Source organism: Haliaeetus albicilla, chromosome 28 (assembly GCF_947461875.1).
Source record: "Haliaeetus albicilla chromosome 28, bHalAlb1.1, whole genome shotgun sequence".
NCBI lineage: Eukaryota > Metazoa > Chordata > Aves > Accipitriformes > Accipitridae > Haliaeetus > Haliaeetus albicilla.
Window position 1 is genome coordinate 5,615,556 of NC_091510.1, and position 25,246 is coordinate 5,640,801.

General features: G+C 37.7%; 1 protein-coding gene across 1 annotated transcript; it reads left to right on the top strand.

The window, feature by feature from the left end:
• The first annotated feature begins 4,727 nt into the window (after positions 1-4,727).
• LUM (lumican) lies at positions 4,728-16,239 on the top strand. Its single transcript, XM_009923800.2, has 3 exons — positions 4,728-4,971; positions 8,056-8,952; positions 15,194-16,239. The coding sequence occupies exons 2-3, from the start codon at positions 8,076-8,078 to the stop codon at positions 15,346-15,348; spliced, it is 1,032 nt and encodes a 343-aa protein (XP_009922102.2). The 5' UTR covers positions 4,728-4,971; positions 8,056-8,075; the 3' UTR covers positions 15,349-16,239.
• Positions 16,240-25,246: the final 9,007 nt, after the last annotated feature.

Genomic DNA, 25,246 nt, shown 5'->3' on the forward strand with positions numbered 1-25,246 from the left:
TTTTGTTGTATTCAGTACAGCAGTAACAGGATGAAGTTTAATGGTTTGTGTTATGCAGCAGGTCAGGGTAGATGATGCACACCCCTTCTGACCTTAAACAGTAGTGATCTGACAGCAGACAGACATGCTAATGCTTAGATTAGGGGCAGATTTTTAGCACCCAATGATTTTCAAAGGAGGTCTACACTGATACAGCGTTAATATACACGAACTTAGGCAGTGAGCTAGCTAAGTTTGCCATGTCCACCTCTTTCCTTTCCTAAAAATTAACTGTACTGTTTAAAACACAGAGCTGCTACTGTGATTTTTACCTGTAACCACACCATTCCCACAAATTCAACAACTCCTTGAGATCCTCTTACATTCTTTACATTAGGAATCATTTGAATTGTCTCATGATCCAGAGACACCTGACTTTCTTTTATACGTAGATCAGCACATTTTAAATGCCATAACACAAAGTACAGTATATATATACAGGAATCCCTTTTAAGAACGGCATCTTGCCTTCATTTGTGCAGTTCTTATCATAAAAGCGGTTTGATCAAGCTTTGAATCAACTCAAAGGAGTTTTGCCATTGACAACTTGAATCAAAGTAAGTGCAGTCTAGTACAAAAACAGTCTGAAAAGCAATGGAGAGGAAGCTAACTGCACTAGAATATAGACACTGTCAAGTTTGAAGCAAAACAGTGAGCAGTTTTTCAGAATGACAAAAACAAAGATTCATGCTCAACTAAAATATCTGTTGCAGTCTGCTAATAGGTTGTACCACTATTACCATTTTTGTAAATTTCCAAAGCTGTTATTTCCTTTTTAGGAGAAAGGAAAAAAAAGGATTTGGATCACCACAAATTTTGTAATGCTTATAGTATGTGCTCTAACACTTTCCATTTAACATGTAAGTGCAGTGTAGAGGCTGAACAAATAAAATTTCAATTTGGAGGAATGGAAGTTTTCAGATGAAAAAATAATAAGCACCTACAGCCTTCAGAATCTGGAACTGAATTGTTTTTAGTGGAACTCATTTGATATGAGTCAGCCTTAAGTAATATTTTCAAAAAGCTGCAGGACTTCATAAAAACATTTAACTAATTATTACTGGAGATTTGAGTCAATATCATATTTTTGTTTATTCACTACATATAGGCTAACAGGCTATATTTTCACTATTTGGAGATACGGAAAACATCACGCATAAAGACTATACTACCTCTTTATAATTAAGTGGCTTGCTGTATTGTGCCCTTGGAATGGCCTTTTCCCTTAATGGAGATTTCTTTACCTTCTGCTGCAAGTAGCCAATTAAAACGAACTAGCCTTCATTTCATCTTGAGAGTAATATTTAATTTAAAGTGAACAGTGCAAAAACTAGCTACTCATATTATGTGGCAATGTGAAAAGTTCCACAAGCATTTTTTTCTGGGGCTATATGCTCCTGTGACCCAGCTATCCTACTCTTAATTTTGGGCACCCAAATCTCTTGGTTCTTAGGGTACACATCTGTGTACCAGATGTGTACACAGGTTTAAGACTAAAAGGAAGCAGTTGGTTTAGATAACTATTGGTTTGGATAAACTATTAGGTTTTAGTAACTTGAGTCTTTTGGGAAAAAGGGGAATAAAAGCAAATAGATTGGGGGGAGGGCGGGTTCCATTTATGCAGAAGTGTGTAGAAGATATAACGAAGATAATTTTACACGAGAGAAAAGGCAGAAAGGATACCACTGAGGAGTGAAGAGAGAAAACAGTGACACTGTAACTCGACAATATTTGGAGACTAGATCTCACCCACTGCAAAGCCATATACTTGCAGTGAGCTCTGCTTTCAGGTACTTCCACTACAACCTACCAGGCTTCTTGGCCATCTCCAGCCATGAAAATATGAATTAACAAGAAAGGAGCTTGGAATCAAATAAAAAGAATATTTCTGTTCATGTGTCACAAGCTAAAGAAAACTAGATGTGAATAGGTTTTGATCACACTTCCCATGAAAGAAAAATTAATAAATAGGGAATAAGAAGAAAATTAATTTTGGAGAAAACCAACAGAGATGGCTTAATTAGGAACACAGTTGCTGTCAAGGTGAAATATCGGTATGTCCTGACATTATCAGGCATGAAGCATAGTCATAACTGGTTTTCAAATTAGACTTCATCATAGGTGAATTTACACATTATTTTGTGATCCCTTGGAAATTAGTTAGACTATGTTCACATGTCATTTAATGACCTCTGAGAGCTACCCCCCCCCAAAGAAAACCATACCAAACCAAACCAAAATAGGGCTTTCCCACCCTTCATGACAGAAGAAGCCATATCTCCATTTGCTGGGCTTTAGTCCCTACCTGCTCTCCCAAACAGAGTTTTATGAGGTGAGTGCTCCATGAGTCAGAACAGTAAGATTAGGAAACCATATAAAATGATGCTGAAGAGACAGTGTCAAATAACAGAGTGGAGAGATGGCAAAACTCTTATTAAAGAAATGGGAAAATCTATTGGTTTATATCTTATCCTTGGAAGGTGTGTGATTCTTCATCTTGACTGTGCAATCTATATAGCTAATTTAAAACAGTCAGCAAGACAGCAGCTATATGAATGAAAAAGTTTCAGCTGAACCGTATGTGACCTAAGCTTTTACCATATGTTAATTGCAAAATATCATCACGTTTGTTTAATAAGGTTTTTCTACAAGTTATAGATATGCATGCTTTGTATTTCTGTTAAGAGAATGAGAAAAAGATGTATACCGGACCTACAGAACTCAATGTAATAAACAATTGGTGCATAAATATAACTGTGCCAAAATCATATTAAGCCTGCACTACGCTGTATTTGCAGCCAATGTACAATTCTATTTGTATTGCAAATGTAAAACTAAATCTCTTTCTGCAAGATCAAAATATGTATTAATTTATTATAATCTTGAGCTTGTCCTTCAAAACAAATCTTTAACCAGAGAAAACACAACTAGTGCCTTTCCCATGAATTTTAAAATTCTCTTTACAAACATTATGCTCCATTGCTCAGCTTGCTGTACCTTCTTCAACAGAGCAAACCTCAATATTGACTTAACAGGCATCTTTTTTCTGTATTAAAACTCTTTTCTTTACTCCAATTTATCTTTCGCTGAATGCTCCTGCTTGTTGTCCCATTTGCAGTCAAGGTTACAGTTTAGGTTTTCCTTGGTCAGCTGAAACCAATGAAGTAATTGTCAGATAAGTATCATACTGTGACGAGAAACTCCGTCTGGTCTCCTTTTGTCCACACAGAACAACCACAGCTTTGTCCACGTCTACATTTCTAGTTCTGATACCACGCATACTTCTTCACCTACTTCACTTAATCCACTGTCGTAATCCCACTGCTTCACGTTCACATATTTGCATCATTCAAATAGCAGTGTAGTTACGGTCTGTCATCAGCGCGTTTCCTAAAGTGTAAATGGTTCTCCCACACCAGGAGGACAGGCGTGATGTCAGAACATCACAAGAGTAACATGCCCTCCCTACGGGCTGCCCTGGCACTTGGCGCTCTGTCTGGAGCAACTTCGTCTGCTAATTGTGCTATTGCAGAAGCACAGAGGTCTGTAAGGGTTTGGTGTCGTTCCTGTTCTCCGCGAAGGGCACTGAATTATGCCAGGCTTTTTTCTGCTCCCAGGAACCTGCACTGGCAGGGAGACCCGGATCGGCAGCAGATTTGGGGGAAGCCCACATCCAGGCTCCTCTTCTTCAGGAAGCTGCTAGGGTTCTCCAGCCCAGCCACATCCTCTACCATGACTTTTCATAGAGATAACCAGTTGATAACAGACAAATCCCTCCGTGATCTGTACCCACAAGAGTCAAATACAATTAAACACACAAGACACTTTAAAATGGGTTGTGCATGCTTTCTATAGGCACATTTCACATTTGTCCCCATCCAACTTTAGGAAAAAAAGCTTCCTTCCCATGAAAAGGGAAGACATCCACCATTTAGAGATAAGGGAAGGTTCTTATGGAAACATTAAGACCCACTTTAAACAGTTACTGTCTTAGTCTGTTATTTTTTGGCATTGCCTGGTGAAAATAACATCTCGTCCAAGCCTTAAGATGCATTCTTGAACTACTTCCATGGAATAAGAAACAGACAATGTAAAGCTGAGTAGTTCCAGATTCTGAAAAGCAGAAGAAAGCTCTAAGTGCAAAAATGCGCAAATGTATAAAGTGGGTTTACACTAACTGCTGAAAAACAGTTCCTGGGATGTGTTTTTATTAAACAAACATACATTCAATCACCAAAGAAAATCTCCAGACCAAATAAATTCCAATGCTTTGCAGAAGAGACTTTGAACTCGGCATTTCAGGTTGTAGAAAAGGTTATAATTAAAAGATATCCCTGCATCTTGGGTTCTGATCCTTAAGCTAAAACTTTTATTAATGATATTTTACTGTGGACATAAGATAGTTAAAGAAAAAGGCAGAAAAATGAATGAGTCACTTGGCTGAAGAAGCACAGCAGCATTGAGGTCTGAGTGCTATTTGTTAGCTCATGTCTAGCAGTATAAAATAAGTTGGAAAACAAAAGTCTGTTTGTAATTTGTTTTACAATCTAAAATGTTTTCCCTCTAAAATACAAAAATTCCTTGTATAAGGCTATGCTATTGGTCTAAACTTTCTCAGGTTTGTGAAACACTGATCATTCTCTCATCCCACAGGAATAACAGATGGGTTGTCCTTGTACAAAATATGGTATCCACCTGCACTTCATTAGAGAGAGCTGCATTTTTGTACATGCCACACCACAGGATCACCATGATGACATAGCAGCTTCAGAGAACAGCGTGACTAGGGCTTTTTTTTTTTTTTTTTCTCTTGTAACACAGAGGATCTGGCAGACTTTTACCTCCTGACACTGTTTACAGCATATATTGGTCGATACAGTCCCTTATTGCATCTGCTCTGGGAATTAAGGAAAGCAGCTTCAAGGCAGTAAGGTAAGTGCTGCTGCATGTTTTAACGGTAATGTTCAGCTCTTTAAATGTAGCTGTAATGGGAATGTGAAAACATGTCAGGATAAGTTTGCCAATTTGTAAATTGAACACAAATCAACAGTTGCTTAGTGGATTCGCTTTCTCAGTTTCCTTAAAACAGCCTCACATATTTTGTGCATCAGTGTTGCACTTTTTTGCAGCCTGTTTCGTTCTACTTCAAAAGAAGAGTTGATGTACAGTACAAAGAAATTTGTAAGACTACTCACTGCTTACTTATTCATTCATAATCTATTAGTAAGAGCTCCCCAGACTCCATTTGTTCAATCATCTTGCTTCATTTTACAAAAAGACAAGGTATCCTGATATTTAAATAATTAATCAAGTAAACAATGAGAGGGAAATTATAAATATTTTGAAATTTTTAGTTAATTTTAAAGCACATTTTAAATTTACCATTGAAACTTTTTAAAATTAGATCTTTTGCAAACTGTGTAAGATGTTATGCTGCAGAATTAAGGTATATTTAGTTTAAGACTGACTGAATGACAAGCTTATATTTATTTTGTTTCACAACAACTTTAGAATTAAGGTAGTATAGACTAGCTCCAAAATAGTTTGAATAGTTTGTCTGCTCTACTGTAGTAAGCAATTTTCCAAAATCACTGATTTGCCATTTAGTATGTTTTGGCAAGTTGCCTGTGCAACTTCACAAATATTTTCACAGTTATTTTACAACACAACCGGTTAGAACAAACACAGGCAATTAGTTCAAGCATGCTTACGTTATAAGATAAACGTCTAAGAATGTATTCTGATTTTATCTTTTGGATTCATATAGTTCAGTGCAACAAACAAGCATGTGTACACGATCTATTTACCTCTTACAATTCTGACAGAGAAACATTTAGATACATGAATGAGAAATCCATTAATACAAGTTAACTACACTACATATGTAGTTTACTGTGCTATTTTGTCACACATATGCTCATATGCCCTTGCACTACAGAATTGTCACCTACATTTTAAAATGTTGTTAATAAAATAATTCGAAACACTTGCTATCTAACTTTTTAAATTACTTCCAGGGTTCTGCAGAGCAGTTAAACATTGTATACTGTTTAAAAGAACCATCAGCCTATGATATCAGTAATAACATTTAGCATTACAAATGCAATTTGAAACTAGAAGAACAATAGAATTTGAATTTCAAATAGGATGTTTATGCTACTTTAGCAGTAAGACTATAAAATGATGCAGACGTGTAAAAATGTCACTGTAAGGCCAAAGAGCGTAGTCCCTGAAGTTCATTACACTCTCGAATACTTTGAATACAGAAGCAGTTAGTCCCCCATCCTTAATGTTTAGTAGCTAAATAGGACCAGATTTTGAGCTGAATTGTCACTGTAGTGTCTTGGCTTTCAGAGGAGCTGTACTTATTTATACCAGCAGGGGACTGAAGGTTGAGTTTGCATGTTATCACGCAGTAATGAAGAACAGACAAAGGAAATTACACTGATAAATCATATTTCAATGATTGCTCTATCCTATGGTTTGTAATTAGGTAAATGTGATGGGACCAAAACCATGGAAAAGATATGCAACTGTCCTTATTCAGGGGCCAGCAGCTTAATATCGAGCAGAGGGACTTTGTGGGTGATTGACTTGAGATAACATGAGAACATTTTTTAAAAAAACTTCGTGCTGTACTGCATGAGATCAATAGGCCCTGCCTAGAGGTAATTTAGTTAAGATTATTTAGCATTAGGGCAGACTTTCTAACTACGGCCCTGCATTTTAATACTATGTACTCTGTGTAACACTAAACGATGCCAATAGCAAGATTAACTTACTCTGCTGGAAGATTGCCCAGATCTGAGATGAATTGTCTGGTGGTCTGTTTACAGACTTCACATACTTTCTGAAATTACTTGAGAACAGAAGGTTCTAAGGATTTTCTTAATCTTCTTACTGTCTGAAGAGCAGTTGAGTACACTGAGCCTTGTCTTTTACTGGTGCAAATCAAAGTAAGCTCACTGACTTCAGTGATGCTAGACCCACTTTGCCAACACAACATCTGTCTAGGCAGTAAGAAATAAAAGCAAGATACTGATCTTCACAGATTAGCATCTTGTGGAGTATCTGATGAGAAAAATATGCCCTTAAAAAGTAAGGTGAGACCACTCATACTGGATCACAGCAGAACATCCCCAAGGACGCTGAATGTCCTTTTGCTGTATGTGAACTGGAAGACCAACTATGTGAAGCTAGTGCTTTTTTGTTTTATTGATTTAGAATGGTCATACAATGTAATCAACACATGTACTGTTATATATAGAATTTACAAGAACATTTGCACTATCTGAAATTCAGTCATTTCGGATCCACTGTATATCTATATTAGATAGAGTATACTCCTGCACACATATGCAGTGCTGGTTATTAGACAGGTCCAGGAGAATATGCTATATATTTCTACTAGTTTGTTCTTTAGGCGAATATGAAACTTAGTGGACCATGCTTTGCTGGACACGATCCATGAGGAGAATGTATTTCAAGCTACAGGCATCTTAACAATCACTATACAGCAGATCATTACCCTCAGTTTGTAACTTCCCTGGCTCTTTCAAACTTAAATCAAATTGCCACATCTTATTTAGATATGAGGCAATTCAGTATATCAAGAGTGCTTGATGGAATTTAAATGGCAAAACTGCCTCTGAACATGGCTTTCAGCAGAACTGAAAACTCTTCCGTGCCAAGTTTAAAGAACTTGGACTTTATCATCCTTCTTGTGACCTAATGAATGAATGCAGGAAGATATAACAAATGTTTTACTTACAACAGCAGAATGGCCTGCAGTTTTGCATTACAAAGGCAGATTATAACAAGACAGGGACTGTAAGTTTATAGTAGTAACAATGCAATACTAACAAACTAATATATTTTTTCTTAATTAATAGCTTTAAACAGGAAGCCTAAATTAATTAGTTTTTAATTATAATCTTTACGTGGTAAAATTTCAAATGTTGCTGAAAGAGAGAAAAAATTGAAGTTATAACTTTTTTATTCCCTTTCACCATACAGGGACAAGACACATTGCAAAGATGACTTTAAACTCCCTACCTGTCTTTCTGTTATTGATTAGTGGCATTTTTTGCCAATATGACTATGGTCCTGCAGATGATTACGGTTATGATCCTTTTGGGCCATCAGCAGCAGTCTGCGCGCCAGAATGTAATTGTCCTTTAAGCTACCCTACTGCCATGTATTGTGACAATCTTAAACTGAAAACCATTCCGATTGTACCAAGTGGAATAAAATACCTTTATCTTCGAAACAATATGATTGAGGGCATTGAAGAGAACACGTTTGATAATGTAACAGACCTACAGTGGCTGATCCTAGATCACAACCATTTGGAAAATTCAAAAATTAAGGGAAGAGTCTTCTCTAAACTAAAGAATCTGAAGAAACTTCACATTAACTACAACAATTTGACTGAAGCTGTTGGACCACTCCCTAAAACTCTGGATGACCTGCAATTAAGTCACAACAAGATCACAAAAGTCAATCCCAGTGCACTTGAGGGGCTGGTGAATCTGACTGTCATCCACCTCCAGAACAACCAGCTGAAAGCAGATTCTATTTCTGGGGCTTTTAAAGGCCTGAATTCACTTTTGTATCTTGACTTAAGCTTCAATCGACTTACAAAGCTACCGACAGGACTGCCTCACTCCTTACTCATGCTGTATTTTGATAATAACCAGATCTCCAATGTTCCCGATGAGTATTTCCAAGGTTTTAAAACCCTGCAATATTTACGTTTATCCCACAATAAATTAACAGATTCTGGAATACCAGGCAATGTCTTCAATATCACATCACTGGTTGAGTTGGATCTCTCCTTCAATCAGCTGAAGAGCATTCCAACCGTCAGTGAGAACCTCGAAAACTTCTACCTCCAAGTCAACAAAATTAACAGTGAGTTAAATTTGTGTACTTTCATTAATATTTACCTCCATCTAGACACTGATGGTCAATGCAAATATCTGGCAGGGTAGATCAGCCAGTCTGAAGAAACGGTACTGGTTAGACTGGTAGTACACTGACATTTCTCTGACTGTTGTCCACACTAATGTTAAAAGGCAGACATTTATCTGATAGCTACTCAAATTAACCTTAAAGAGAGAAATTTCTGTTTTCATACTAATGGGGGTATTATTGGTTAAATTCTCATCTCATGCAAATTGGAGTATCTCCATAGAAACCAATGGAGTTGCCTTATACAACTGAGGAAAAAACAGTGGGAAAAGTTTGATTAGTATGGAAGATGTTCAGAATTCATAAGCCAGCAAAAAGAGACAGATATCAGCTGAGGATCTGACTACGGTATGTGTAACCTTTCAGGAGGCTGGCAGTGAAAGTGCTGGAGGGAGGAGAGAGGGAGAAGAAAACAAATTCATCAGGTATTAGGCACAAGGCACAGTGACTAATTTTTCTCTTTCCTCCCTTCTCTCATGCAGTATCCCTCCAAACCCACCTTGAAATCCAAAGAGCTGCCTCTGTTGTTTTTTCTTTTCATTCCCATTTCCCACCTTGTATGATCATGTGGCAAGCTTGCCTCCATCCAATCGTGATTTGAAAAAAATGTTCCTTCTGAAGTCAATAAATGTCACACCTTGCATGAGATCATGGAGGTTTCTAGTGAGACAGGGCTTTTATGAGGCTGTCCTAATCCTGGGGTGGCAAAGAAGTGTTGGAGAGCTGGAGAGGCCTCACCATCACGTCAGAAGGTTTCCAGCTGCACCACTGTCAGGTGGTGGTCCCTGATGGAGAGGCAGTTCTGTCAAACATAACAGTGTTTCTGCAGGAGGACTGGCATAAACCATAAAACCATCTCTTTTGTTTGCCTGCTTGTATCCATCAGGGGTTTAGGATATCACTGTTAGTTATCCCATACATAGCTAACTTCATACAGACGTAGCCTTTAAAGCCAAATGTTTTAGTGCAGATCTTACCAGACAGAGGGCAAGACCTTTTGAAATGTTTTGTATTTACTGTGCTTCATCTTTTCCTCAGTGTTATGATTTTGTTTTTCCTATTACATCTCAGTTCCTTGTTTTGATGAGGGAAGACAATGAGTTAATGCTACCCACCTGAGGCACCACATACAGCCACCTGTAGAGCTCTGTCAAACACTCTTCCTCTCCTAAAAGAGCTAACAATGATGATGTTTAATTTATCATGAGATATATGAGGCAATTTTCCCTGCTTAGAGTGGTTGTTCTGAGCCTTCTGCAAGATACCCAGGTACTGAGTTTGCTTTCCATTCACATTTCCAAGGACTTCTGAGTCAAGGGCTGTGACAACAATTTAATTTTGCAATGAAAGCTGTATTTCCAGAGTACCGGTCAGCAGCAGAGGGGGACGGTGTGAGGAGTGGGTGTGCACCGGCTGCTGCTGCACTGTCATCGCTACCCTATGGACTGATGCAAGAGAATTCTGATTTACTGGTTTTTGCTTAACCACAAAACCTAGCAGACTTCAACAATAAATTTTCTTGACTATCTGATTTCACAGGCATAATATGGTGTTCCCTAAGATGCTAACTGATAATGTGGGACAAAATTTAGTTAACAGTAAGCATTTCAGTTTAATGGAGTACCTGACACATGGTCATCAAAGCCTTTGCAGCTCATTATTCATTGTACCTGACCTACAGCTGTGAGTGCTTAGTCTTTCTAAAAATTGAGTTGATTGACCTTTAAGTATTTAAACCTCAAACAAATGACCAATTTCTTTTTTTAATAAAATATTACAATTTGCCAGAGATTTGTGTAAGGATGACTGTAAACAAGGGAGCTTCCTTTCCATACCATGGCCTATGGTACACATATACTGTGAGAGAGAGAATTCTGTATTTGGGGTAATGAAAATTTGTCCTAAAATGTACAAAAGGTATAATCTTTCAGGTTATGCTTACATAGCTTAAAGTTTTCACTTATACTGAAACCTAATATAAATATATTTCTCCAGAGTTCTTAATTTGTTACTGTCTCCCTTTTTCTCAGGTACCTTTAGGCTAGCAATTAAAGTTTACATTTGTCTAAGAAAGAGTAATCTGGGTCCAGCCCTTTTGATATTACCAGAAAGAAAGGAAATATTTCTCTAAATTATTATCCATGAGTTTCATCCTGGGCTTGCTACTGTCATTATTCATTACCATACATAAAAAATTACCTGTTTGAGAAATACCCTCATTTAAGTGACTCTGAGCTTTTTGAACAAGAATTGAAGATACACATACAAAAAATTGTAGCAGAACTGGCTTCACTTCAGTATGTTCCATCTTCATCTGTGATGCGAGGAGCAGTAAGAAAAGTGGATAGCAAACTGGAATGAAGAAAAATTCAGAGTAACTCCTCTCTAACTCTTATGTCTAACTAAGAAATTGAAGCACATCCATAATATTGAATGTAAGTTAGGTATCAGCTGTATACTCCATCTACTGTACTTGATGCTAGTTGGATCTCCAAGGTAGCACAGGACCATGGAAGGTTTATAAAAGCCTTTGTTTTCTCCGTATCTCAAACCTAAACTGTAACTTCTAAATTGAAACTTCTTTTTTTTTTTTAAATATTTCATATTAGTAGTAATTTAAGGGTGGAATTTTCTGTTTAATAACAGCAGTGGTTTGCTACCATGCTTTAAGATGCTCTTAGGATTATATATATATGTATATGTATGTATGTATAGGCAGACTTCTCCATCTTTCATTTGTACTTGTAAAGGATTAAGGAGAGAGTTACTGCTTCCACATCAAACCCAGGGAAGAAGATACCACACAAATGGAGTATAACAAGGGGGAATGTGAAGATGTTCCAGAGGACAGTTAAGGGGCCACATAATCTGCTCCAGTCCATTGGCTGGATCAGTACCTGTACCATGATTGTACTTATTCTAAACAGAGTTATTTGTGGAGGTGCTGTATGGTCTTTTATCTGGCTCACTCGACCAATCTCCAAAGGACTTTTTTACAATGGCCTGTGCAGAAATGACTCACATAATACAATTACTGTGGGACCACAGACCACCAGGGATGACTACGGGACTTCAGATCCCGTTAGGATTGCCCACTGTATTGCACGCCTGAACAAGGAATCTTTGCACAGTTAATCTTCCCCTTAGTTAAAGGCTGCTTACACTCCTGATGTACAAGGAATATACTCTCACCTAGCATATAGTAAAAAATTAATTCTGTCTAAAAAATAAGTGTTTCTATGCTCCCATTTTGCTCTATAGGGAGAGAAGAGGAGAGGAGATGCCTGTTCCTTTAGTTTTTTTTCCCCCCAGATATTTCAAATATTCAGGTAGTTTGTTAGACTATCAGAATTTCTTATGGCGACAGACACTTTTAGTGAGAAAATAATGGTTCAGATGAAAATCTAATTTTCATCCAATCCTTCTTAATCTCTCTGTGTCTGGGTTATGCAGGAATTCTGTGTTGGGAGAATATGAATGCCACAGTAGTGGCAAAATTCCAGGTATACTGCCTCTGAACTTGAATATTATAAATTCAGGAAGATATTTTAACACCTGCAACATTAACAAGTGTAATAAAGAAGGAAGTAAGCTACTGACATATTTTTTGCAATAGTGCTCTAGTCTCCCTGACTGCAGTTCCCATACAGATCATATAGGTAACAGCACATCAAGTGCATTCACAAGACCCACTTACCTTATTTTTCACTAGTGGAGACTGCAATTAGACAACAAACATTTTTAATATGCTTCTAACAACTGAAAATTATATGAACTGTATAAAAAATTAATACCCAAATGCGAACAGTGTGCACCACTGAAGTCCATGGCAGAGTTCCTTTGAGTTCTGCGAGGACTAGATTTGCACCCACTTCCAAAGGGGTTTCAGTCTTGTAAATAATCAGCACAGATGAGTGTTTTGGTAACACAGATAAATTTTGTGGTTTACATGCATGAAGTTTACATCCTTTCAGTAGTTAAGCATGTACCCAACTTTTATAAGCATCCCTTGTTTTGCATCCAAAGTTAGTATTTATGCTCAAAAGTAACAATATAGAAAAAACAAATAAGTAAATTTAGAAAGTTTTTAAATGTCTGCCTTCAACAGAACTATACTTACCACATCATTCCTGAATGACAAGAAACTGGAAAAAAACCTTGTATTGGAATTCATGTTTATTTTAATGTTTACAAATTACACCCAAACTATCCACAGAAAACTGGACCTAAATAGTTAATGGTATAGCCTGTAGGCCAACAAATGAGTTCAAAGTCTCAGGAACTTATGTTTTCATTCAGCACAATTCTACACAGATCTAATCTTATAAACATTTCTCAGATTATATGACCCTAACTCACAGGAATCATCAATTCACTTCAGCTGGTACATTCTGAATTGGAAGGTAACAGAATTGGTCTGCAGTCTTAAAATTGTACTATATTGCAATATGGACTGCCCAATAAATGTGCCATTAAGGATGCATTTTATCTCTCACCCTTCCAAAACAAGGTTGGACAAAATACTAAATCTGGGAAATCGTTTCAATTTGCTTTAATCAAATTGGTGATCAAGATCTAACATTTGAAATACATTTCCTTAATCCCTATTCAAGACAACGTATTTTGTGAAAGATACAAAAATCTTTACCCATTCTCCAACATCATATTTCTTTGTCCAAAAAATTACCTGAGCTCTCATGCTTTAAAAAGCTGCCTGTACAGATGGATGTACATCTATACTTAGTTTACACAAGCCATGTCTCATCAATGATAGTAGGTTATTGTAATGCCAGTTCTGAAAGAATCCAGCTGAAGTTAAAGTAGAGATACGAAAGATAATTCCCCCACTTCCCTTAGTACTACAACATAATGTAGGTCATCACATTTTCTTAGATGAATTAAATAGTCATGCAGAAAAGATACATACAGCGGTGTTTTCAAAAGTCCATGACTACCTTGATTTCTCAGAAATTATGAGACCTAGTTCTTTGCAACCTAAAAGCAACAGAAGATGTGGAATTTGTCTGCATACTGGTGAATGGGTTCATTGAAGGAGTCCCTTTAAAATATTTTCTGTGTGAATTCAATTGATGTCAATGGCCTGAAGAAGAACAAGCCTCACAGACTGCTTCTTTAGTAGTGATGGAGCTTTTCAGTAGACTAATCCTCTGTCTGACCCAAAGGAAGCACAGGTGAGAATGAAGGACCATCTTCGCAGAATACCACAATGTGGTATGCAGGGGACACCAGGTTTATTCACATACATTCTCTCTTGAAGATAGATCTTCTCTGCTTTACAGATCTGTATAATATGTATAAGTGTGTGCTTATGTATACTGAGCACAGAATTTCTCTGCTTCATGTAATTTCTAGCTTATGGTTAATACTGCTTACAAGATACAAGACATAGTTCTCCATTCAAGACCTGTCTGGTGTTACCAAATAATACTGCAACTGAATAGAGGCTATATATATCATGATATAGAAATTACAATAAATATAAATATTTTTATAAGTATATTTTACATTTATACTCACGTTCTAATCCTGCTGTTCTGGAAATGTTCAACTATACAATTTAAATGTAAAACTCCTTCCCAACCCCAGCCCCAAACTTCATTTTGAAACTCGTAAATCAAAATGACACATCCAAATCAGTATTTGACACAGACACCCATTGGACTGCCTGTTCTTAAGGGTAAAGCTGTATCATGGTTTCAATTTCTCCAGAAGCTTTTTGCTTCCTTCAATATCTTATGTAGCAGTGTTTTACCCTTCCATCGTAATGTACCCAGCATAACTGATTCCTCTCTCTGCATCTCCAGTTGTACTGGAGATTCATTTTTTTCCTTTTTTTCTAAATGCCAGATTAGACCTCTATATAACATCTGAAGTCTTAAAACTCAAATAGGTACTGGGAGCACATAGCTCTTGAAAAACTCATTCTTGAAATTCTGAACCTCTCACAACTAATGGAAAGAACCTCTCCTAACACAAGCCCCTCCAGTTCCAGTAAATTTATGGGGAATTACATCAGTGGACATGCAAAACATGGAAAAATAGTAAAATAAATTTAAGGTCACAATTTCAAATTAAAATTAAAAAAGCAGAAAAATAATGGTTTTGTCCTATTTGTCCTAACTATTCATGCTTTCTCTTATTCATGTTCCCTTTGTTTCAGAGTTCCCATTGAGCAGCTTCTGTAAGGTTGTTGGGCCAATGACCTATTCCAAGATCACACATTTGCGCCTGGATGGAAACAATCTCACTCGGGCTGATCTGCCACAGGAGATGTACAACTGCCTTCGGGTGGCTGCTGAGGTTTCACTGGAGTGAGATACCTGGGAGCATCCAGTTCGCTTCTGGGGCAGTAACTTCAGGAATTACATCATGATAGCTCTTTAAAATTAGGATATGTCTTTAAAAAAGTGTCGATCTGCCTATTATCCATTCTGTTTGTTAATATTTAGCATGCACTTGGCACCCTTAAGGAAATGTGTGCATATTTTTACAAACGGTTGTATTTAGAAAGCACAAGAATGACCAAATGCGGTGTACAATGTGCCTTCATCTGGCTAGGTAAGTTGATGAAAAGCATTCGACTTCGTAGAAATCTATGTCCATGCACGCAATACATGCCAGCTGGTACCAGACTTACATGGACGTCAGGTGGGTTTCATCAGGGTGCTGAGCAGTATGGGCTAGCCTGTGTAAATACAAGGTTCCTCTCCAACCAATCCAACTTTCTTAATTATTCATGCCTTTTTCATATTGTTATCAATTACAAAGGAAAAAATGATTTAACAATCTAAGAACAATTTAAAATGTATGAAAATATGTTTTCAGAGACCATGACATTATTAAATTAATGGAATATGTGAAAGCTAACAGGGAAACAAACATTTTTCAGGTTAAAAAATTGTTTACTCTTCTTTTTGTCGTATTTTCATTTAAACTTTCATGGTAAGACTTTTATCCATTGCTGGTATAATTGTTATTTCAAAATAAGTCATATATACAAGTATTTTTATTCAATTACTTGCATGCTACTTTTAACCAGATTGTAGAAAATAAAACATAGCAAATAGTATTTTTGTGTCCATATCATTGTCAACTATGTTTCAGTCTTTTATAAATTGAAAAAAAAAATTCAGGTTAAGACAAGATATCTAAGCTATTCTATTATTATTAAAATTTATTGTAAGGTTAAATAAACTGTTTTCTCTACTTTCAAGTTTCAATATGTTTGTAAACATATAATTTAACATACTCCACTGCACTTGTGTTGGCCATTAAGTTGATGCTTTATGGAGTTTGCAGTATGGGAGTCACAGCACTATGAAATAGTGAAATTAATTTCTTGGTATTGTCAAAAGAACAATGAAATCTCTCAGAAGCCACAGGCAATGAGTAAAATGCAGCCCTAGCTACTCATGATAGAGAACTGGTACTGTCTTCTATCTGGGAATGAATAGTCCAAATATTGCCTGCATCCTGGAACACACAGTAAAATAAATGTGTTGGTAACGGAGCAGCACAAATTGCTTGCCTGCAAACACAGATCATCCCACAGGTACTATTTTCCTTTCAACTACTAGGCTATTAAACTCTCACACAGAAACTCTGCTAGTTTCTATAGCAAAAGCAGAAACTATCACTTCTGAAAAAAAAAAACCCAACCCCCAAACAACATACCAAACCATTTAGTTGGTACATTGCCAATTCCAGATGTTCAGAATCAATACACAATTCACAAAGAAACCTGGGACTAAAACAAAAGGAGAGATGCAGGAGACAACAGAAATATTTCCCTCCTCATTTTTGTCATTTTGGAACTCGTAAGTGTTATTGCTTTTTTTATCCACTTACAGGAAGGATTGAAAGTAACCTTTCTTGCAAGTAAGCTAGAATTTCCACAGAAGAATAAAATCTAAAGCTAGGGCTTTCTGAACACATCAGAGTGGGAATCACTGTGGAATAGCACCTAGGCATTATAACATAGGAGAAGAAGAAAGAATTCCATACAAAACCCCCCAAAGAATAGAAAAAGATACGGGAAACAGCATTCAATCATTACCAGAGAGATTTTAACCTAACTGCCCCCTTCACAGGAAAATACATTAAATTCTAAGACCTCTAGAGCACAAACTGATGCTGACATGTGTCACCACATAGCTGTGATCTAGCAAACAGGACAGAAGTGTATTCTTCTTTTCAGTTTGTTTCAGCAAACTAGTTATCTTTATGCAAAATGAAACAGTGTGAACAGTTGAGACTGAGAACAGTCCACCTCAGGATAGATTAAAACCTGTTGATGAGGGTATTTTCTACATACCTGTATGTTGGAAATAAAACATCTACAGATGTTCACAAGGCATTTTGAAGTTCTGTTCAAGGAATACAGTAGAAGGAAGTCCTCTGTCAAAACAGCAAACAGTACCAATGACCTCCCTCGGAAACTAGGGAACCTTCACCTTGCAACAAGCACTTGGACAACTAAGAGAAAACGGCATTTGGCAGTACATTTTTATCTTGAACACCTCTTTCCTGTGGTTCAGAAATTCCCAGTTAGCTGGGGAGAGGTAACATTGTACAGCTTGCTATTCACACTGTCTGTGAAAAACTAGAACATGAGGTCCTTCTGCTAAAGGAGAAATGAGACACTGTACCTCTTTACTTTCATATTGTGAGACCCAGAAGCACAGGTTTCTGCTTCTGCATGAATGAATTGGTCTAAATCACTACAAAGACTGTTTAAGTTCCCAAATTCTACATATCTTACAGAAACAAATAGCCACAATAGCGATGTACCTTAGTTCTCAGTTTAGGAAAGCCAGATGAGTTGTTTTCTAGGCACTAGGCAGAAATGTAGGTGTTTGGGAATACTTAACCCTACTTACCAGAGCCTTGGCAACGGAGTCACTGTAACTTGCAATTTCTGCCCTTCCTGGAAGGGAAGGTGATGGATCTTGGTTATAAAGCCCTCAGCATTCTGGATACTGAAAAACATGATGCATGCATGCCTGTTCCCACCTAACCTGATCATATTATAAAATACTTATCTATACAAGTGCAAACATGTTACTTAAAAGTAGGTAGACATGAAGAGATAATAACACAGCTGCAGTAGCATAGAGACAGGGAGTGGGTGTATCAGCCTGAACTAAAGTCTGTTTAGGGCCACATAATATGCAGCCTATAGTATAGCTTCACTTCCAATAGGCGTCCCTCCTTCTTTCAGGTTAAAATGGGTAAATTTGTCATGACACTTTCATGTGAAGCTTCATATGGAAGAATTTACAAAAATCAAGATCTTTTGGAAAGACATGAATTTGAAAACAGACATAAAAAGGAAAGTTTGCTACTAACGTCATGAAAAGCAGTATTGCAATGACAATATAAAATATCAACAGACAAAAAACTTCCCATGAAATTTCAGGAACTGGTCTGCAAGTATGTTGCACAGCCATTCAGAAAGACAGAGTCACTTTTCAAATAAACAAGTATTGTCTGATTTAAAAGGCATTTTTCATATTAGATTAAATTACAGAAGTTCCCTGGAAGGAACAGGCAGTGACTCACATTCACTGGAAGCATAAATCCTACATGCCCTCTACTGTTTTACAGAGTCCAGCATTGTCAAATGGTTCAAGAAAGGAGTGAGCAGGGGTTGATGACAGCTGTCCTTCTAGTGCAGAGAACCTGGCAGGGTCCCATCCCTACTCACAAACCTTCAGTTTTACTGAAAGGGAATAAATAGGTAGTTATTTTAGCATAAACCAATTTTGAAAACTGGCAACAAGAAGGCAAAACATCATTAAGAAAGGCAGTCTGAATTGTTATATGTACAGCTGCAACAAGCATAGACTGAAGGTGGTAGAAACTGAGGTTATAAAGCAAAATGGAATTCAGTGGAGAGCAACTAAGATGGAAGGCTGCAAAGAGAACTTCCCTCAGCCTTCTCCTTTCCAGGCTATGCCAAGTCACTTGCCTTAGCCTCTCCGCATATACCGGATGCCTCAGATCCATGATTTATTGCAGTCTTCCACTGCCTGAAAGAGCACTACAGAAAAAGGGGCCAGATTCAGGGGTGCACAATGAAAGGACAAGAAGGCAAAGGAAAAGTTCCAAAAAGAGAAATTCAGGCTGGACATACAAATTCTTCACACTGAGCATGTAAAGCACTGACACAGATTGCTGAAGGAGACTGTGGACTCTCCATCCCTGGAGATTTTCAGAACTTGCATGGGCAGTACCCTGAGGAACTGATCTGGCTTTGAAGTTAGCCTTATTTTTAGAAGAAGGTTGAACTAAATGACCTTCAGATGTTCCTTCAAACTTCTTTATAATTTCTGTGAATCTGTGGTTCTAAGAATACTAGTTACCAACGGGGGACAATATCCAATTTTAATAGCCAGCTCTACTGCTGAAGAGTTTTGCATTAAATTCACATGGAAAATTTATTTCTTCAGGTTCTAGTCCATAATTCAGTCTCCCATGATACTCACAAAATCATAACTCAGCTAACGTTAGATTCCATAGGTAAAAACTGTGGAAACTTTCCTTCGATGCCCAGATGTCTGCAGCTGGCTTATGCAAAGCTGCTCCCATTTTGACACTCGTGAGCTACTGAGTGCTGGTAGTGAAGTCAGAGATCCATCGCATCTCACTCTCCCATGTGGGACAGCACTGGCAAACATGCTTAGATGGGTACACAAAATAAGGGAAACCTTCTATGAGCTACCAGCCCAGTGGACAGAGTGCTCACGGAGGACATTTTGGTTCTGAACTTTTTTGCAGATTTAGATATTGGATAAAAGACACTTAGTCCATAAGAAAATAACTTAATTGGTAGGCTATATAGCTTTCATGGATAAATATCTCTTAAATATTTTCTAGTGTGAACAGTTCAACATTAGTTAGCTCAGAGAAAGAAAAGGAGTGCTGACTCTGTACTTCTGGACACTCACCTTGGATGTAGGAGTGGTGCCTATTTCAAGTGCCTGGGCAAATGATTGCTTCATTATGCAAAGCAAAACAGCCTTAAAAGAAGAAGCTGAAGCACTTTTAGTCACACTATACTCTGCAGCTTCTGAGATAAAGCTGTGGTTGTGGGCTAGACAGGAAATAATTGTGCCCATATCTCCACATGTTGGAATCACAAGAAGGATCCCACCAGTCCTCTCCGAGAGGTGACCTGCCTTAAGCGCCCAACTTGAACGAATTCAGAGGTGTCACTGAATCGCTCAAGGCTGAGACTGAATCCCTCAAGGCTGTGCTCACTGAATCGCATAAACGCTTTGCCCTGAAGATTTCAGTTTGGACACTTTAAGTAGTCATCAGTTTGATAGCTTTTGTGGACTGTTAAGGTTCTAGCTTTTATTTGTTTGTTGGCATCTATATCCCCCCCCAATGTATATGAAGGTATAGGTATATAATCAGGAGCTGAGGATTTCAGTGGGCAGTAGCGTATGTAAAAAATTATGTATTGCTACTCTTTGGTGTTATAAACCATAATTCTTTATATATGTATCTCCATCTACATATCTGGGGGGGGGAGTTATCTTCCTTTTCAGAATTTGAAATCTTAATCTGCAGATCAGAAAACACATATATATATAATATATAACAAGTCTTGATTACCTGAATAATTATTATTTAAGTATAATCCCCCTTATGCAGTACCTTTGTGGTACAGCATACCTTTTTATTCTGAAATTGTTACAGAAAAGCAAAAAAAAAAAAAGTCTTAATTAGAAGGCAGTGAAGAAATAAGGCAAATACATGAAAGGAGAAATGTTATTTACATTCCAGATGACGGTGTTGAAGCACAGGGATTTGGTCAAATGCATCTGACTTGTGAACAAGATGAAAGCTTTATTTTGGAAGAAGTACTACTGTTCTGGCAAAAGAGTACAAATCAAACCCACCTCACAAGGGAAGATATAAAGGATCATGGAGTTTTTTATTCCCTCCAAGAAAGCAGTCTTCAGTGACATTTTGAACAATGGTGTCTAAATCTACTGTTATGAGGTATTTAAAAGTACTTTTAAATGTTCATGAAAAAAATCCCACATTGTTTAAAATGGTTTATAAGTGCTGCCTATACCTTCTGTCAGATCTGGTTGTAACAGTTAAACCACCATAAGATCATTCTGATTAGCATATAGACCATGTTTTTATAGTTGCAGAGAGATCCCTACTATAGTATCTCAGCAGCAGAGGTGGGAAAAATCACCCAAATATTTTCTCAGAATCAGTGGGGTATTTTTGTTTCCCAAGGGACAGGCATGAACGTTGGTGAGAGAAAGCAAACTAAGTCCAGGATACCAATGTGAATTGTAGCACATTTCTTTGCCAGAAAACATATCTAGCTGATTAATAACACAGAATGTGCTGACTTTAGGCTTCTATCCTTCACCAGACATGCAAAATCTCACACATCTCGTATCTCGGGAGGAGCTGCTTGCTAAGTAAGTCCACTGTGACATAGCTGCACTGCCTGCAAAGCAGGTAATATGCATTTTCTTAAGAGATAGATGGACTCCTTGCTGGGGTTGATGCACCAGCACTCAGCAGAGAAAGATACTACTGTATCACTGACCTGGAGAGCTTCCATGCCTGGAGTTCCACGCTAGTATGGAGGGTGCTGCCCCTGTTATCTTTCCCACTGCAGCTTGATCAGTTCTTGTATTGCTCAGTCAGTACAAGGGTTTGTGGCTTCGGAGGTGACCAAGTTAACATGTAGCCTTTGGACCTACAAAGAGATGGCTGTTAGATTTAACTATACGGGCAGCTATGCTGTGCAAAGGAGCATTTTTGTCTTTATCCCTTGTCTCCTAGTGTGGGGTAAAGCGTGCAAGATGGTGGTGTTATCTGGTCAACCTGACTAGAGCACATATTCAAAAAATTACAAAGACACGTCGGAATATATTGAATAATAGCTGTTAAAATATATTTTTATTGAAGTTAACATTTTTATTGAAACAAGCATAAGACTTCAGACAGAAGTACTGGAAGTCTTTAGGAATTTCATACCTTATAAATCAATTTAATAATAAGCTGTCCTCAAGATAAACAAGGCCAAGTGTTGTCTTTCAAAATTCCTGTTTTCATCAACTTTCCAGTATCTCATCATGTGCATCTGCCATCCATCTTACTCTGTAGACTGGTTTTCAAACTAGATAAATGTTTCCTGAACTTCACATTTAGACTTCACGATTATGACCATTTTGCTGCCAAAAAAATAAACAGTAAGACTAATAAGTACTCAAAATTATGTGCAACATTGCATTGATTTCAAGAAGAATTTGTGATTCCATGGGTAAAAATGAGATGTTTTTATTCAGGTTCCTAAGTTTGGGTAAGAAAAGTCATCCCCTGCAGTATTTTCATTCCCACCGTAGACTCCAAAGGATGACATGTTGTTCTTAATAAAAACCACAGCCCTGAGGTGAGCTGTATATTATACACATAATGCAGAAAGGAACTAGGCATTTAACGCTGGGATTCACAGCAGCCACCAAGATGAGGGGAATCATCTAAGACTGGAACACAACCCTGATGGTTTAGGGCCTCTGGAGTGCTGCACGGTGCTTGGATAGGGAAGGGATGCATGAATTCTCTCTGGAGCTGGGTTCCAGGCTGTCTTCAAAGAAAAAGGTGGTGTCAGTTGGCACCAAAGTGCTGGGTGTTGAGGAATTTCATCTGTAGTATAAAGACTTAGTTTCAACATGTTCCATCCGAAAGGATAATCAGTGACTGGAGTATTCATGGTGAGTGAGATTCTAGCTTCAAGTCAGGACTCTGGAAGAAAACTTGAGTGCTTTGGGAAATGCCAACTCTCAAAAATTATGACCAACATGACAGTTTAAGAAAAAAAAACCCCACCGTATTTTAATGTTTAATTTCAGTTTTGCCCAAGAGTATCTGCATTAAAAATTAGACCAAAAAATACTACAATTAATGGAAAATAAAATAAGGGCTGGGCTTTCATATAGCTTATGCCATTTGGCTTTTCTTTTTAAATATTAAAAAAGCACCTGAACCTTGAATTTCTCATCTGGCAGAGTCACTATAGCAGAGCTTTATTATAAGGGGACTAAAATTTTTTTTTCATTAAGTTGTGGGAGTACTCTTTTAAGAAATCCTTGTCATTTATTTTAGAGAATAGGTCTTTCTATAAGTCTAAGCTTCTTGGAATTCATCATCCTATGGTAAGAATCTAAAATGAAGATGAGTTCAAATATTTTTGGACTTCTTTAACAACAGAGCAAAGTAAGAGAACAAAAGTAACACTAACACCTCACAGCCTGTTTTCATGATCTTTATGCTATCTTAGAATATTTAATCCATGATGGTTTACTTTTCAAAACTGCAGATTTACAGAATGGGGATCGGATGACTAACTCATCTTTTAATTTACCATTAGTTGCCTGGAAAATATTAATCATCTAAATAGCCACATGCAGACCCAAGTGTGTAATTGATAAATGCATGTTAGATATTCAATTTATGATACATTTAGCACATATGGTTGTACATCTAGCATTTTAAAAATTGGGTCCCTGCGTAGGATAGACTTGTTTCAGTGTCAAAATTGTTGAAACCATGATAACAAATTACAGTAAGAGATTGACAGCCACATTTACATAGTAGGTAAACTAAACCTAGCTAGCCAAGATAAATACCAGATCTTGGCATTGGGTCATGGAACCTTTATGGTGTCAGTGTGGTAAAAAGCTCAAAATAGAGAGAAAAAGGGAACAGACAGCCAAAAAATTCCTTAATGAAGCATATTCAGGAGAGCACTGTATTTCCCATAAAAGCTGAGCCCTTTTCCATAGTTATTCTGTTCCGAAATGTGTTGCTCTGCAAGGACCTCTTTAAGCTGAACTACTCAGTTCCCACTGTGGTTTTTTACAAGGCAGTGAAGGTGTGCAGAAAGTAAACTGCTAGAATTTTGTTTCTGGACTTTTAGAATGGGATCCCATCATACTAAACCCTATATAAACAAGGGATCAGGTGACATTTACATCTCACAAATTAAGCCAGCCCAACTATTTTCCAGGGTTCCTCCTGACCAAACCCGAAAGCTCCCCTGGTAAATTCTCTATATTTTAGCTGCCTGCATATGCACAGAAATACCTATTTAAATAAGAGATGCAATCTCTCCCACTGAGAGGTCTAGGCAGGCAATTTTAGGCTTCTAGGAGAGGTGCAGAGTCCCTGCTCCTAAGTCTGTTTTGGTTTTGGTGTTTTCACCAGGAATGATGTAGAGTAAAATGCATCTGTAGGAGCAGGGTCTGGAACATCTGTGCTGGCCCCTTTGATCTGCCTGCACTGTCCCTTGGGCTAGCCTGAAGGGCTCACTCATCTGCTTTGTTTTAGAGTCTTTGGTCTTGCCAGCCTTTTGTGGCTCCTTTTTAAAAGGAGTAGCAGATATTTTTAATTGGGATATATCACTGTCTGGTGTTCAGGGAACTGTTTGGAAGTAGAAGTTTTGTCTTTCTGCCTCTGAGTAAAACTCAGAGATTCCTTCTCTCCATTTCAAGCAGCAATGCAAAAAAGAGAGAGAGATCACCGGTACATGCCAGTTTTCAGAAGTAAAAGAGGCAGACTGAACCCTGAGTAAATGTGAGCACCTGCCTTAAGTGGTCTGCATAGCTGTCTGGAGCTACCAGAAAAGTATATGGTGAAGGGTACATAGACTGGACTTACTCTCACCTTTTCTCTAGTCCTCATGAAGGGAATTTAAGAGCTTGTTTCAGATTGTCCTTTGGAGCAAGACACCTAGCATTTTAGTAAAGTAGTACCCAAATTAAGTAAACTGGATTGCAGTCTTTGCTAAATGGAGCAATCCACAGGGCTGGTGAATAAGCTCTGCTTGCAGTACACTCCTGGGTTTGCTGGTGATGAACTATACACATGCTTGATGTTTAACAGACCTTGCTTCATATTAAATCGGAGACATATGGCAGCCATTACTGAAAGAAAGCAATGCATTTTTTCACCGTCAGCAACTTCGATGCTGAAACAGAACAACAGCTCTTACAGCACTCCCAGTTGTCCATATCTCCTCCCAATGGGTCTTTCCAATCTATCTTTTTAGCCCTTCTAGTCTTTCTCAAGCTTGTGGGCTGTTCTAGTCTCAAGCATGTACATCACTCTGCTCAAGGAGTTGTTACTACCCTCTGTGGTTGTTGGTGCTCCTCACGTTTCAATTTTTTTTTTT

Bases quoted from the DNA above. Each gene is read 5' to 3' on its own strand.
- LUM (XM_009923800.2), top strand. From the start codon at position 8,076: ATGACTTTAAACTCCCTACCTGTCTTTCTGTTATTGATTAGTGGCATT. The intron at 8,953-15,193 runs GTGAGTTAAATT...CCTTTGTTTCAG, and splicing joins CCAAGTCAACAAAATTAACA to AGTTCCCATTGAGCAGCTTC.